The sequence below is a fragment of the Microchirus variegatus genome (genome assembly GCF_963457635.1).
Source record: "Microchirus variegatus genome assembly, chromosome: 2".
In the NCBI taxonomy this organism is placed as follows: Eukaryota; Metazoa; Chordata; class Actinopteri; order Pleuronectiformes; family Soleidae; genus Microchirus; species Microchirus variegatus.
The window spans coordinates 22,708,105-22,722,842 of record NC_139803.1 but is presented as its reverse complement, the minus strand read 5'-3'; the positions used below and the strand labels follow the sequence as shown (position 1 = coordinate 22,722,842).

The 14,738-nt window shown below is 43.0% G+C and overlaps 1 protein-coding gene across 1 annotated transcript in view; it reads right to left on the bottom strand.

Annotated features, from left to right (window-relative positions):
• Positions 1-1,311: 1,311 nt before the first annotated feature.
• The window catches only part of pcdh7b (protocadherin 7b), a gene marked incomplete at both ends in the record, with an annotated part of 114,926 nt that continues 101,499 nt past the window's right edge, over positions 1,312-14,738 (bottom strand). Inside the window, 2 exon segments of the mRNA XM_083902211.1 lie at positions 1,312-1,799; positions 3,698-3,716. Of these exon segments, the coding sequence (XP_083758337.1) occupies positions 1,312-1,799; positions 3,698-3,716 (507 nt within the window).

Below are 14,738 nucleotides of genomic sequence, written 5' to 3'. Positions count from 1 at the left end.
TTCAATTGCACCTCCGTAATTTTAATCTCTGCATGCCACACACTGTCCTTACCCAATGTTTTCAGTCAATACAGCAGTGCCACTGGCCTCATTTAAATGAATCAGCTTTATCTGCTCATGTTTGGGGGGAAAAAAAACAAAAACATAAAAAAACCCATAGCACTGATTTAAACTCTAGGATCCCATTGAGGCAATAGGAATACATCCACTCTCTCACTCTCTCACACACACACACACACACACACACACACACACACACACACACACACAAACATGCACACGTCCTTTTCCAGCCAGTGTGATGTCAGGTCATGGCTCTAAGATCTTGCATTTCTTAAAGAAGGTTTTGGTCACGGTGTCACTGAACAAAGACGAATTACAAAGAGACTGAGGAAAGGTAGCGCGACACAAGGGAATGAGAGCGGTTAGCGTCCGATGATTTCTGTACAATGAGTGATTTTTTTTAACCTGTGAAGAGTGCTTCACACAAGTAAGATAGAGTCAGTCATGTGTTCATCATAGTGTATCAGTGGTGATGTGGTCTGTACCAAGGGTTTGTTGCAGCAAATTCCAATGTATTCCATCCACTTCAAGAGAGGACTGACTGTAAAGTTGAGTGTTTTAAAGCTTAGTCTTTTTTTCTGTCATTGAAAGTTTCCAATGTAGCAGAGTCTCCTTCAGCTCCCAAGCAAATGTTATCACAAAGAGTCAACATGGCTGATGGTAGAGAGACCATTGTGTCCAATATTGTCGCAGCCACAGAGTGTCACGGCCAGAGCGCTGGGCCTGTTCAGAATAAAAATGAAAAAAAAAAAATAGAGATAGGTATAGCCAGACACTTGTAAATAGTCAAAATAATTCACATGTACAGCTTTGCTTCTAGAAAAAAAACATAAACAGAAAAAAAGAGAAATGGTGTCTTTTACAGAGTATCATCTTCAGGGTGTATCGGTGACAGGGGAAATGCATGCATGTACTGATTATGTAAAATGAGTTGATTATTATTGTACAGGTTGACTGTCAGGCAGCAGATTGTGTCCCAAGAGCCCGACACACCGGTAGAAACAGCTTTATCCAAAGTCCAATCATTGCCCACAACAGTTCCCCCACCTGCTCCCTTCTTTCTTGAAATGGTACTGTTTATCTATCCAATAAGAAGCTGTTGTAAAAGTCTTTGGAGAAAGTTCAGGTACTACCTTGTGCAAGAACAAGGGAGGCTAAAAGCTTCAAGAGCTGTAATGGTGGTGGGTTAAAGCAGCTACGCTTAGTGTTGTAGTTTAGTGCCATACAGGTGTGTCTAACCCTCCCAGCTCACAGGTACACCTCGCGCCGCGTTAAGGTGCCACAAGTCGTGGGTTTGTACTCCCCGGTAGGTGCCAGGGGGATCTCCTCTGTGGGGTGGCGCAGCACCTCCTCCCCGCCTCCTGGTGAGCCGTAGGAAGGCGAGCCAAAGGCCTCATAGGAGGAGGAGGAGGAGGCCATCTTCTTGTTGAGCAGGTTGCGATTGCGGTCGCCCAGCATATGCGCGGCGGTGGGGTCTCCGTTGGCCATTGCGGCCATGGCGAGGGTCTCTTGGCTGCCGGGCTGGTCGGCACTGCTGCTGCTGCTGCTGCTGCCGCCGCTGCCATTGCCGCTCATGAAAGTGGAAAGCTTTGGTTGTTGGGGGGTGGTGGTGGACTTGGATGGCCGTCGCTCGGGCGACGTGCGCACAGGCATCCAACAGGAGTCCGAGTGGCCGTACTCGTCGCATTCCCGGGTGCACTTGCCGGTCATGGCTACGTCAGGCAAGGGCCGAGAGTCTGAGAGAATAAGCAGAAATGGAGAAAAAACACAAAAGTAAATGATATTGTTCGTTTCGCTGCAGTGGGATATTTATTGATTAACTCGCATGTCTGACAGAATAAGTGTTTGTTGTTGCGATGTGTTTCAATGATTTCAATAGAATGAACTCCTTCATTAGATGCGTGAATCTGCATTATTCTCCCTAATGTGGTCATCACCGCATCTAAATGTTCATGACAGAAAGTAAAAATAAATCAATCAATCATTTAAAGCCAATCACTCAGTGTCACAGCTAATGTAAGTTTAGAATTGTGTCACCAGTGAAGAGACCTAATCCCAAACAGATATGTTTTTTTTCATGCAGAATCCATACCACATAAAGGAAAAACAACAAACAAAAACGAAGACTCCACTTGCTATGACAACAGCCTCAAACTAATAAAAATGGTGGCGTGAGTCAGGGGTATAAACAAATATCATGCTTTGTGCCGAAAAGGGAAGGAGAGGGGCATAGATGGAGGGAGTAGAACAGCTATTTTTTGTTCAATGGAAATCCCACAATTAGTTTAAAATGTGCAGCAAAAAAGAAACACCCCAGTTTCTTATCTGGTGAGTGACAGACGGCAATCATATTCTTATCTAAGTAGCTTAATAGCTTTGTGTGGCTCAAGCGCCCCGATATCCTCTTAAATTCACTAATAGGGGTCTTAACTAATTACCTTGCCGGTCGCTGGGCTTAGATTAACTACATATCCTGTTATTATTGTGGAGAGCAAATTATGTGCTTACAAGAACAACAGGTTTGACAGATACTCACTGCTAATGACTTAAGTCGGACAGTGCAATATGGGAAAGATAATTAAGCCAAATACAATGAACTGAAGCTGAAAAATTGGCTCATTATGAGGAAGAAAACTGTTTCGTGAGATTTGGAAAAGGGGAGTCGACTCCACAGCCTTGACCAAACAATGGCAACTTTCATAAAAGTGCCACTACATAAAGGCTACGTTCAGATTACAGGCCGCATTGTTCAAATCCAATTTGATTGTGATTAATTACATTTCAGATTTTAGAACTCACATTCATAGATGCAAGTGTCTTTTTGCACACACAAAGCATATTTGTGGGTCAGATTTTGCTCTGGAAGAGGCCTCTCTGCTCCATTGCCTCCATTGTTGTTTGATTTCTACCACACTGTCTGCACAGGTCGGTGACGACCAAGTTCAGATTGTGCATAAAAATTAAATCTTCCCAAATGTAGTCTTTGGGAACCGGCGCAATGTCAGTTTTTGCAACCAAAAGTTCACCAACGCCACCTGCAACCATGCCAAATTGTGTAATTATTTGTTCTTGATCTATTTTCCTCTAAATACAAACTAATTTAAAAAAGTCAAGTTCCACTGAAGAGCTGAAAGTGGACCATTTACTTCAAGTCAGAGAAGCTAATTTTCTCTTAGACTTCCATTCAAAGTTTAGTTCTTCAGCACAGTTGCCCTCTGGTGGTCATCTGCTAATTCCTGGACGGATGCTCAGTGCATGCATATACGCAAAAGGTCGCTTAGATTCTACTATGACTGTTCTCCACTCATCACATGGCAACGTATTGGATATATATCTAATCTGTGACCACGTGAAAATTGATGATCAGATTTGTGTCCACACGGCATGGAGATCTGATCACATCAACGGCAAAAATAAAAAAAATTGGATATGGAATTGGAGACACTTCAGCCTGTTTATCTGAACATAGCCAATGTTATAGAGATGCTATGTTAGATGTAATTTATTCATGACCTGATGCAAAGCATGGAAAACCAAAATCAAGCAGAAGAGCGGGTGAGTGCAAATTAAGCCAAGCATGCCTTTGCCCACACTTAAAAAAAGGAAAACAAAAAGAGTTTGGACCATGGCTTACTTTTAATGCTCTTTTTCTCCTGTAAAAGAAAAAAAAATAGAACAGGAATCACTCTTTATGTTTGGCACCGAAGCAGTGAATATATTCATATGAGTATGAGAAACTACCATTGAAGTACTATAACGGATCTCAGGTTTTTTGCAGAGCAGCAGACAAATGATTGAGGACACAAGGACAGCAAAGAAAGAGAAGGTAGAAAAAAAAATACAAAAAGTCCAACTGCTTTGTGTTTTAATCAACAAATGAATCCTTTGTTTCATGCCTCTCAGCAAAAATATTCAATATTACTTCAAGAGTGCCATTCCTACACAGCGAGACGCCCTGTTTCTGCTAAATACCCCTGTGAAATCCATTTTTTTCTGTCACAAATTACCTTTGTTATGCATCAAATAATGATTGGCTCTCAATGCATAGGCAACGCCTCGGGTAGAAACTTCCAGTCGATGGAAAAAATCAAATAACTTTTCTTTTTTCTTTTTTGCCATTAGCGAGCACAAACAACCCGAGTAGTTCTGCTTAATGAAATGTAAATAGCTAAATTAATGAGGAGATAGGGCGAAGAAAATAAAACTGAATTGAGAGAGGTAATGGCAATCGAAAAAAAAAAAACGGTTGACATGCCAGCTGATGTGATGGAAACGATAACTGTGGCTGTAGAACAAGAGCATGGCGATGTACAAGCGTCCTTCCAGCAGAAAACAGCCATCAAAAAAAGACAAGCGGACAGCAGGTACTGATTGTCTTTCTCATTTACACCTCAGATTGAGCCATCAGGTTTCCCCTCTTGAGGCCGCGGCACCCTGCTCCTGAACACTCATCCAATTGCCTCCATGCCCGAGCCATATTCAGACTAACTAGTCAAATATCAGCAGGGAGGACCCTTTTGCTTCCCCCTGGCTCTCACAGAGTAAGCAGCCAACCTTCACCGTCATATTTCGGCTGTGTTGCGTACGCTGAAACGTGGCTGATTATTTCCCAGTCATGGTACACTGACTCTGCAGGCTTGCTCAAATTGAAGATGCTTCCCACTGAGCTAATGGATTGCGTTACTATATCAAAGCAAAATTGCTGTTTCCCCCCCCCCCCTCTGTTTGACTGAGTTTAAGCCATCAATATGAGTATTTTAAAACCGCTTAGTCCACGCATCACTGAACCTCTGGACAAGGACAGCAGTTGGCATTAGCTTTTAGTTATGCTCAATTATGTCTGCTCAATGTCGTTGGGTTTTTTTTTAGCAAATAATGCAAAAACACAACTGACATAACTATGACTTTATAATCCCACAGTGCTGGGTTTGATTCAATATTCATTGAACATAAATCTAGAGTTAGGCCAATTCATTGGTATGGTTAAATGTTTGTTGGGGGGTGGAGCCACTCAGTGGTTAAGACCGCTAGTCACAAGTTCAACTCCACCCCTGGCTGGTTGTACCCAATTGTAAGTCGCTTTGGATAAAAGTGTCTGCTAAATGACATGTAATGTAATAATGTAATTGAAATTAAGAAATGGGAGTAAATGACTGCTCAGGTTTATCAAGATCACCATCAGCCATGAAAAATCGGTCAACCTCCATTTGAATCTGCCTTAAAGTAGGCACAAACATGAAAAAAAAAAAAAAGCTGTTTCAAAACATTTCTATGAAGAAGACATGCACTGGTGCCTCTATATGTACCCATAATCCCTTGCAAGACTCAATCTTCAAAGAAAAGCCCTGCGAGCACACACACACACACACACACACACACACACACACACACACACACACACACACACACACACACACACACACACACACACACACACACACACACACACACAGCACAGTAGCAAGCTTTTGTTGCATATTCACAAACATCCCACAAGCCCAAACTATTAACCACACCATAACACAATACAAGTGGGTCACTCGACTGTGTTAAAAAGCCTCCCTGCAACACTGAGAGACGCACAAGAAGGTCTCTCCGTCCCCTGGGGGCGCGCCGTCTTTGTTATTTGCGGAACCAGAGGCAGACAAAAAAATGCGGGCGTAGACTGGGTGCCACTGGCAGGTGCACGCGACCATAACTCTGTGTCTAGAGCAGGAGGCAATAGTCCGTCCATAAAGGCTTTTCACTGGAAACCCATTAACACCTTTCTATTTTAGCTCCTTTTTTCATCAAGCTTCATACATGAAGTTGCCTTGCCTTGTGTGACTGTGATCCATTCTTTAGTTCTCACTGTCGAGTTAAAGGAGTCATATTATACCCTATTTTGCCAAGTTAACCTAGTTCCCTGGTGTCCTAATGAACATGTCTGTGACATGCTTTGGTCAAAATACCATAAGGATGAAGCACCACAGCAGTTCAATCACCCTGCCAAAACAGCCCTGTTCAGAACACTCTGTTTAGTAGTATCTCTTTAGGTCCACCTTAAAAGTCCACCTTAAAAAAAAGTAAAACGAAACTAAAAGGACAGAACATTACATCAGCCACAGAGGCTACTGGGAGCTAACAGCAGTTAGCATTTGGAAAAGTGATCATTTGCAGGCTCTAGCAGGAACATTGCCGTCATATACAACATGTATCCACTGGACAGATAAATCCGCTGAGGCTGGAAGTTTGTGTAGAACTCTGTGCTGCACTGTGGAGCCAAGAATAGGACTTAGCAGACTTCCGGTTTTCGGATACCGTTGCCCGTTGTTAAAAAGTTGATTTCTAGATAGAGCTGAAACGATTAATCGATGAATCGATTATTAATCGATTACTAAATTAATCGTCAACTATTTTGATAATCGATTCATCGATTTGAAGCTTTTTTTCATGATTGAAACAAGATTTCTGATTGTTTCAGCTTCTTAAATGTGAATATTTTCTTAGTCTTTGCTCCACATAACAAAGAAATCATTAAAACTGAATCATTTTGGTTTGTGGACAAAACAAGACATTCAAGAACATCGTCATTTCCAGGTTTGACGGACACTGATCAATGTTTTTTTTAACATTTTCTGACATTTTATTGACCAACCGATTCATCGATCAATCGAGAAAATAATCAGCAGATTAATCCATTAGGAAAATAATCGTTAGTTGCAGCTCTATTTCTAGAGAAGGGACGGCATCTTTGCACTGCTACAAAATTAAAAGTCTACGAATGAATGCATGAGTCACACCTCATTATCACACGATATTGTTTGTAACGTGATCGGACATTTTCAAGATCAGCACATAATGCAGTGCTGTGAGATTTCTGTGCCTCCCACTGTGCGCATTTGGTGATTTTTATTTAAAGGCTTCCGTGCAGCTCTGACTTTCTTCATTTGTGCAAACGTAAAAAAAAGGGCTGAAAGTGGGACACCTTCTGCACCACTTGAGCTACGGCTTTTCTTGGCCGGCTTTAGTCAGCCACCCGATCAGCTGACTGGCTTACACTGAGGGATTTTTCAAAGAGTCGCCACCACCGGGGTACAGTAGCAATTCGATGCGGTGTCTTTATCCCTCGCTCTGTGATGTTCAATTGCGCTTCTGGACTTATGCACACTCGTGTCTGTTGTGTGGGCATTTCTTGGCAATTTTAGTTTAAACTGTGTTTGTATGCGACTTAGTCTTTTAACCTGTAGCATGTCTGAGTCCACTTGTCTGGCTGCATTCATTTATTTTTTTCCCAACACTGTTGCTCCTTCCTCTCTATCTTGTCTCTACATTTTGCAACTGAATGTCCATAACCTCTTGCCCTCTTTTCCAGCCAGCAAATTCAACCCAAACAGCTGAGGCTTTGGGGAAGTGATAGAGGCAAAGAGAGAGAGAAAAAAAAGGTAAAAGAGAGAGAGAGGAGGAGAGTGTAAGGAGTTGAGGGTCAGGGCCTGGGAGAAGGGAAACGGCAGATTGAGTGGAGAAGACAGCATGGCTGCCTCTGGGCCGTCACAGGCCAAACACACTGCCAAAGAGAGCAGTGGAGAGGAGAGGGGAGTCAGGAAGACGGGAGGGAAGGAGAAAGAATCGAGGACACTCACAAAGACAGGAGAAGGAGAGAGACACGTGCAAGAGAAGAGAGTGATGTAAAGAACTTTTAGAAGAAAGTGTGAGTGCTCTGTAAATAACTCCTGTGAACATGTGCACTCAGGTCATTATGAGTTTCCACGCACATGCACACTGACCTACCAATACAAAGACTTGGATTTCGACCATTTTTTTTTTCTTACACGACATGACGTCCTGTGTTCTATAAAATGCCAGATACCAATCTCACACTAACTCAAATCTGCCTCCATCACATTTTTCACATTAGGAAAGCTAAAAAAAAACAAGTTCCAAATGTCATTTACACCATTTCACATGGTTCCAATTTGAATCCAAAGATCAGGAAAGAATGCGTGAGAAAAGCGAGACATTCCCAGTACAGACAGATCTATTTTGCATGGCGGAGCAATCAGCCTTAGCATGACAGTGTACGTTGTCAGGTGTCAGACAGATTACTACTCCATGTGGCTGAGGGAGGGCAATAAAATATTTATCCAGGGAGGGAAAAAAAAAAAATGATGAAAATACTCAAGGCTTTGTGAGACAATGGGAGAAGAGGTAGTTAAAAAGTGATGCAAAAAGAGCAACAGGAGGAGAAGGAGACGCAACCAAAGGGAGCTTGTGTTCGCTCTGCAGTCGTCTCTCTTGTTTCTCCCCTTCTGCTCATTCTCGCCTCTAATAAGGTCTAATTAGGTGAAACTTGCCGACAAACTGTGGCATAAGAGCAATTATCCCCGTGGCATCGCCTTGCAGCTGAGATGTCCTCAGCATCAAAGATAGACAAGTAGACGCACAGAGACACACACACACACACACACACACACACACACACACACACACACACACACACACACACACACACACACACACAGACAACTAAAAGTTGGAGTGGGGGAAAAAAATGGTGAGAGAGAGAAAGACGCGAAAGAGAAGAAAAGACAGAGTAGGAGTGAATAGGTGATAAATTATTGAGGCTGTGACGGCGAGTTCAGACAGAACAATATCCACAAGAGAAAAAAAAAAGAAGTGATATTTGTCTTTCTCTTGTCGAGATATTTGCCAGACAATTAAGGAGGGAGGGAAGATAGACGGAGAGATTAATAGATAAAGAGTGGTGAAGGGAAAACCAGAACAAAAAGGGAGTCCTGGGGAGCAATGACCTTTTAAAAAGCTCCAGTCACGGCGTGCACCGCTAGCAACGGCATTTGTTACCTCCGATGTCAGCGGTGGAGATTTTCTCGGTTAATTAAATCTATCCCTCAAACATGTGGCCACTGTTAGTCCAACTTGTCAGCGGGGAGTCAATTTGGTTACGGGAGATGAAGAAGATACTGCTCTTTGTACAATAACTTATAACTCCAATTACCAAGCCTGTATTTGACCCACTGAAATGCTTCTCACTCAATTTGAACGGAGTGGTGTCGAGCACTGCCGAATTGCGTTGTGGGTCTTTCTTTACTTGGCCGTTTGATCGGACAGGTCTAGTGCTTTGATTGACAACGTTACCTCTTGCACAAAGTGTGCCCCGACAACGCATCGCTAACTCTCTAAGCACAAAAACATCAGGCCCGCCCACTGCCGAGCATTTCTGTGGCATGTACGCGGAGATACTGTAACCTTTTCACTTTGAAGGAAAGGCTCTTCAAAAGTTGGCTGCACATGATCTATTTGCTGCCTCTTGAGCTTCTTGAGGTATTTACTGCCTGGCAAGGGCAACTAATAGAATAATCTGGAACACCTGCTATGCCTTGGGAGAGGGTATAACCAAAAAAGGAAAATGCAAAGAGACGGAAGAGGGGGGGGGGAAGAAATAACGCTCTGATTAAGTTTGTAAATGAGCTGTCAATGTGTTTGCCCTCGCTTTGATGATGGTAGTAAAAGGGGGGGAAAAAAGTTTTTCTACGCAGATGACATCATTTCATCCTCTTTTCAAAACGCTAAACTGCCTGTGCAGGAAGGCAGCGTGGGTATGGTGCAATCGCGTTTTCCCTTTCAACAGGGTCAGTACTCTTTCCGGAATAATGACTGCACTGTGGACCGCTCCTGAGGTAATTAATTGGATAGAGATTAACTGGCATAATTTCATTCTGGTGACGATCTCTTAGCCAATTATCAAATGTGGCTTGCACTCTCTCCTCCCCCCTCCTTTCCTCTCTCTCTCTCTCTGTGGGGTTTCTACCTCTCTCGGCCCACTTGAGCAGCCAGCACTCAAACCTGAAGACCCCCATAAATAATGTCTCCCTGCGCGTCACGCTTCATCTTGCATGCGCACGTACATAAGACAAGCATGTGCAGATACTGCAGGGCGGAGCTTTAGCAGGTGTTTTTTTTTTTTTCTCCATTTTGGCTCCCTTTTTAAATGCAGACCGTGTCCTTATAACACGTCTGACCCTTTAACATTATCTATAACAACAGCAGGATGATGTGGAGAGGAGAGGAGCAAAGTGACTCATCCACTTTGCTGAAAAGAATGATGGCTGTGGTTTCCTGCCGCGCACAACCGACGCACTCGCAACAGAAAATCTCTCCACGATGTTCCTAAATCCCTAAAATCTGTAAACAAAGGGATTTCTTTTTTTGTGTAGGATTTCACATTATCCTCAAAGTGCAACACATCTGACAAGGCTACAAGTCACATCTTCATACATGTAATTCAGCGATGCTCGAAATTTTACAATATGAAATAAAAACACAAACATATACACACTGAGCTTGTTTTGGAATACTCCGAAGCTCCCCGTAAGGATTAGTCATAGCTGCTCAGCTATGGCGCAACACTGCGAGCAACCGATAAAACAATAAGGCAGCCTCGGCTGCACAGACGACTACACTTTTGCCGCTTCTTGCATTTACTGTATGTGAAATGTGTGTGCGTGTGTGCGTGTGTGTGTGTGTGTAGACAACAAAACAAGTACACATTGTTATTTCATAGGACAAACACAGAGTAAAGATGAACGGGTGGTAGGTGTGTAGAAAATGGTAGGGCTTTACTGAGCTACTGTGAGTGTGTGAGTGATCGCAAATCCTATTTTTTTGTGTCATTTATCTATTATTCCTCCAAATGCTTTATTTCTCTCTCTCTCTCTCTCTCTCTCTCTCTCTCTCTCTCTCTCTCTCTCTCTCTCACACACACACCATTCCCCCAGTCTCTGTAGCCCCCTCACTCTCTCCAGTCTCCAGAAAAAAAAAAAAGTGTCACTGCTTCCCCTCCGTTACTCTTATCGCTCACTCCCAGGCACACTCGCACAATGACCTGTTTTACGCCATTAAATGGTTATTTGTAAAAAATACAATTTCAATTAAATCCCTCCCTAAAATAATAATAATAATAATAAAAAAAAGTAAAAGATAAATCTGTGATTTCTGCTTTTAAAAGAAAACGGAAATCTAATAAACACATTTAAATCACGGCGTGCATGAGGACAGGAGTATAGCTTGTTTGGTAATTTAAAAGCACCCATGGTGGATTTTCTTATTTGATGTGATTAAAATGAAAGGTTAGCTACATGCTTCATGTTTCAACACTTCAACACATGAGCTATGACGCTGCGATAAAGTATTACACCACTTAGGAAATTCTAATTTGCATCAGAATTCCATTGCGTCCTGCTTGCCCGGGAAAGGTTCGATATGATCTGCATCCTACATATTGTGATAGTGCATTACGTAACTGTTATTTCAACGTAAATGCAATATTTTCAATCCAAGATGAAATCAATCAAAAATAATCCCCTGAATACCAAACCTTCACAACTCATGACTCACACTAGTTTGACAGCACCCTTCAAATATTAAATAATTGTTCATTAACAGCCAAAATATATTTCAGATAAAAGCAATTAATTACACTTATTCCCCTTTTAGTGGTGTAAGAAAATGTTGTTTCTAAGCACCCCATTTAGAAAGCAAATGTTCCCCTTGTAAAAGGCACAGTGGGTAGCATTAATGACATGCCGGCTCGTCAGCTTCTGAATCAGCCAAATAACACCTACTACTCTATCTACCATGCTTGTCACCCTGGGTATAGCAATTAGCTCTCAGCTGCTAGCACATCCTACGTCGGTGTGAGCTGGCCATGGTGAGTCATGACCTTAATGGAAAAGTGGGTGGTGGAAATGAGATGGGGGGGTAATTACACTGACCTCAAGGGACAGGCTTTCAGTTTTACAGCACAGAGACTCATAAACAGGCACAGCGAGTTCCACTCCAGGGCAAAGAAGGCAAACATTTCTCTGTTCTCCAGTGGGAATAATTTTATTTTTCTGTGTTTCAGCAGGTGCAGGCGCTTGATGGACTTTTGCGTTGCACTTCAAAACTTTTTGAGGGAAACGGAGTTTGTCTCCTTCGGTTGATCGGGGTGAAATGATGCTGTACTTTGCTCAAGCGTAATATTTTTGGAAATGTATGACTAACAGAAGTTGCCATAAGGTAATGGTATTAAGGGATTAACTTTGGCTCTTGGGTGACCTCTCTGTACCAGGTAATTGCAGCAAGTGCCTTCGGTGAGTTGTTGTGTGCTTAAAGCGGACCTAGACCGGAAGTTCCAATTCACGCTGTTTTTTAGTGTGTATCTGTGTTCTTACCTTGTTTAAGAAGCCCTGAAGGTTCTAAACAAACAGTTTAGCCACTGCTGAGAACGCTGTCTTTTATTGTAATCTCGGGCTCAGCGAGATCTCTGAAAAAACCCGGTCCGGTTACGTAAACACCGGTTCTCCGGAACAGCAGATCGTCCTGCTCCGGGCACTAGTCCGGGCACATCCGGTTGCGTACATTGAACCGCAGAAGAAGAATAATGTCGGTTGTGGAGGTGTTTCAAGAGCGACAGTGTCTTCTGACTCTGCGTCTGACTCCGGGTCAAAGTCATAAAAGGGACTGCGGCGGGGAGTCGTGAAGAAGCTATTTTTATACATTGTTAATCAATGTTTTGATGATGAGTAGCAGTGCATCCACCGTTCCAGAGGGGGGAGCTGCGCTTCTGAGAGCGGGTGTACTTCCGGGTACTGGTACAATCACAAGATTCTCTGTCTTCTGGGTGAGAGAGTTGAGTCTCAAATCTCGCGGCTGGGAAACACCGTCCGAAAAGAGGATTTCTATCGGCTCGTTTACAGAAATTAGGAAGTTTTTGACCATAAAAACAAGTTAATGTATGTAATTAGACCTCCATAACTAACATATATGTGCAACAGGACCACTCTATGGGAGCTTTAAGTGATGAAATGTCCGTGTATATAAGCGAGGTACGTGTTGTCAGTAAGCTAGTTAAGTAACTAGCCTTTGTGCCAATACACCTTGGTACTATAGAACTACATCGCTATTGTGATGATCAAGATGCCAGGGTGTGGCAACGCTTTCAGGCTTTATACTTCATTTTAACAAGGGGAACCGAGCAGACAACGAGGCGGGTAGTTCTTTCTGTCAGGATAGATGGCCATCTATCGGTAGAGGCATAAAACAAACCGCATTAAATGGCTCAACACAGTCCAGCGTTGGATGAAAGTGCTGAAAAGGATGTGCCAGTCAGCAAATAGGTTTCCCCAACACTTCTTAAATGTATCCTTTAAACTAACCAGGGTGCCTTTTGTTGTGCGTAGCCTCCCACGGCGGTTCAGTGTTTCATGAATGTAAGACTTGACAGCTTGAAGGTCCTCATCCTCCACAGTGAGTCTTGATCACTTCAAAATGCAAATGACTCATATGAATCAAACAGATCTACATCAAGACAAAATGTCACAATATACTATTTTGGCTTTTTTTTTTTCCCGCGGCCACAAAGAGCAACTTGGGAGCTCAGTGAGTGAGTCTGGATTTCTTTGATTTTTTTTTGAGTGCCTTAAACGCTGTCCAGCTCGCCAGAGGCTCAGACGATACAGCCTGATAACGCCAAGGTGTCCCGGATTACAGACTATCTCAAAGACAGACTGCAGCTTGTTCCCTCCTGGAGCCGTATATATTGGATTTGCTGCCACAGGAAGCCACTGCGCTGTCACTATTCGCTCTCTATCGTCGAGTCGAGGCTCAACTGTGGGTCACGTCACCTCCAGATTCCCTTTGTTGATCCCTCCATTATGACATCCTTTCATAAAGGAGACATGCTATGTGTGTCTGGTGGGGGACATCTGCTGCATGGCGCAACTGTTACCCTCTTGTCTGTTTGTATGCACGTGTCAACCTTGCTTTGGTTCACCCGTTTGAGGGGTTGTCGCCGACAGTGGCAAAACCACATCTTAAACATTCATCAGTGTATGATTCTGTTTCCAGCAACAAACACCACAGGGGGACAACAAGCCTCTTTTCAGTCATCACTCAGCAGTCGCTTCCTATCCTTGAAGCACCATATCTAGATCTGAATGCAAGTGGACACTTGAAAGCAAATTCCCCCATTAACATTCACATGGATCACACGGGTGAACAAGAAAGGGAGATGATTGGAAGTGAACTCAGATGTGGATTTGAGTCACTAACCTCTTTCAACCCCATAAACGCACGCCCCTCTTAACAGGCCAGTTTAGCAATAGAGACCTACAGCACCATGGCTGGAGCCACATGCAGTGCATTATTTAAAGCACCGGGGGCCCAATTTGTCACTCTGGTGGGCTCATCACAGGCGAGCATCCTTTAAAAAAAATTACTTTTCACGCTGCCTGTGGGAGGGATCAAAGCAAACAGCAGCCCTGCCTGTTTCTGCCTCTTCAGTTCGCTTGCTCAGAATCCCACTGACAAAATATGGACCGTCATCCTCTGTTGATTGAAACTTGTAGAAAAAGTCATCACGGTTCTCAAGTTACAATCAGTTTTCAGATAAATGTATGAATAACAACAGTTAAGTTTCTGAGCTGTTTATGCCATCCATCTCTCTGTCGACCTGTCCTTGCATCCATTATCCCTACCACTTTTTTCTTTGAGGGTCAGTGGAAACTGAGACTACATCGATTCTAGTACTTTTTCATTTGAAAACTGCATTTTCAGATAAATAAAAATCAAAATCAAATGAGTGTTTCAGCTTGTATCACAACACACCTAAAAACTTATATAATTTGACCATACCT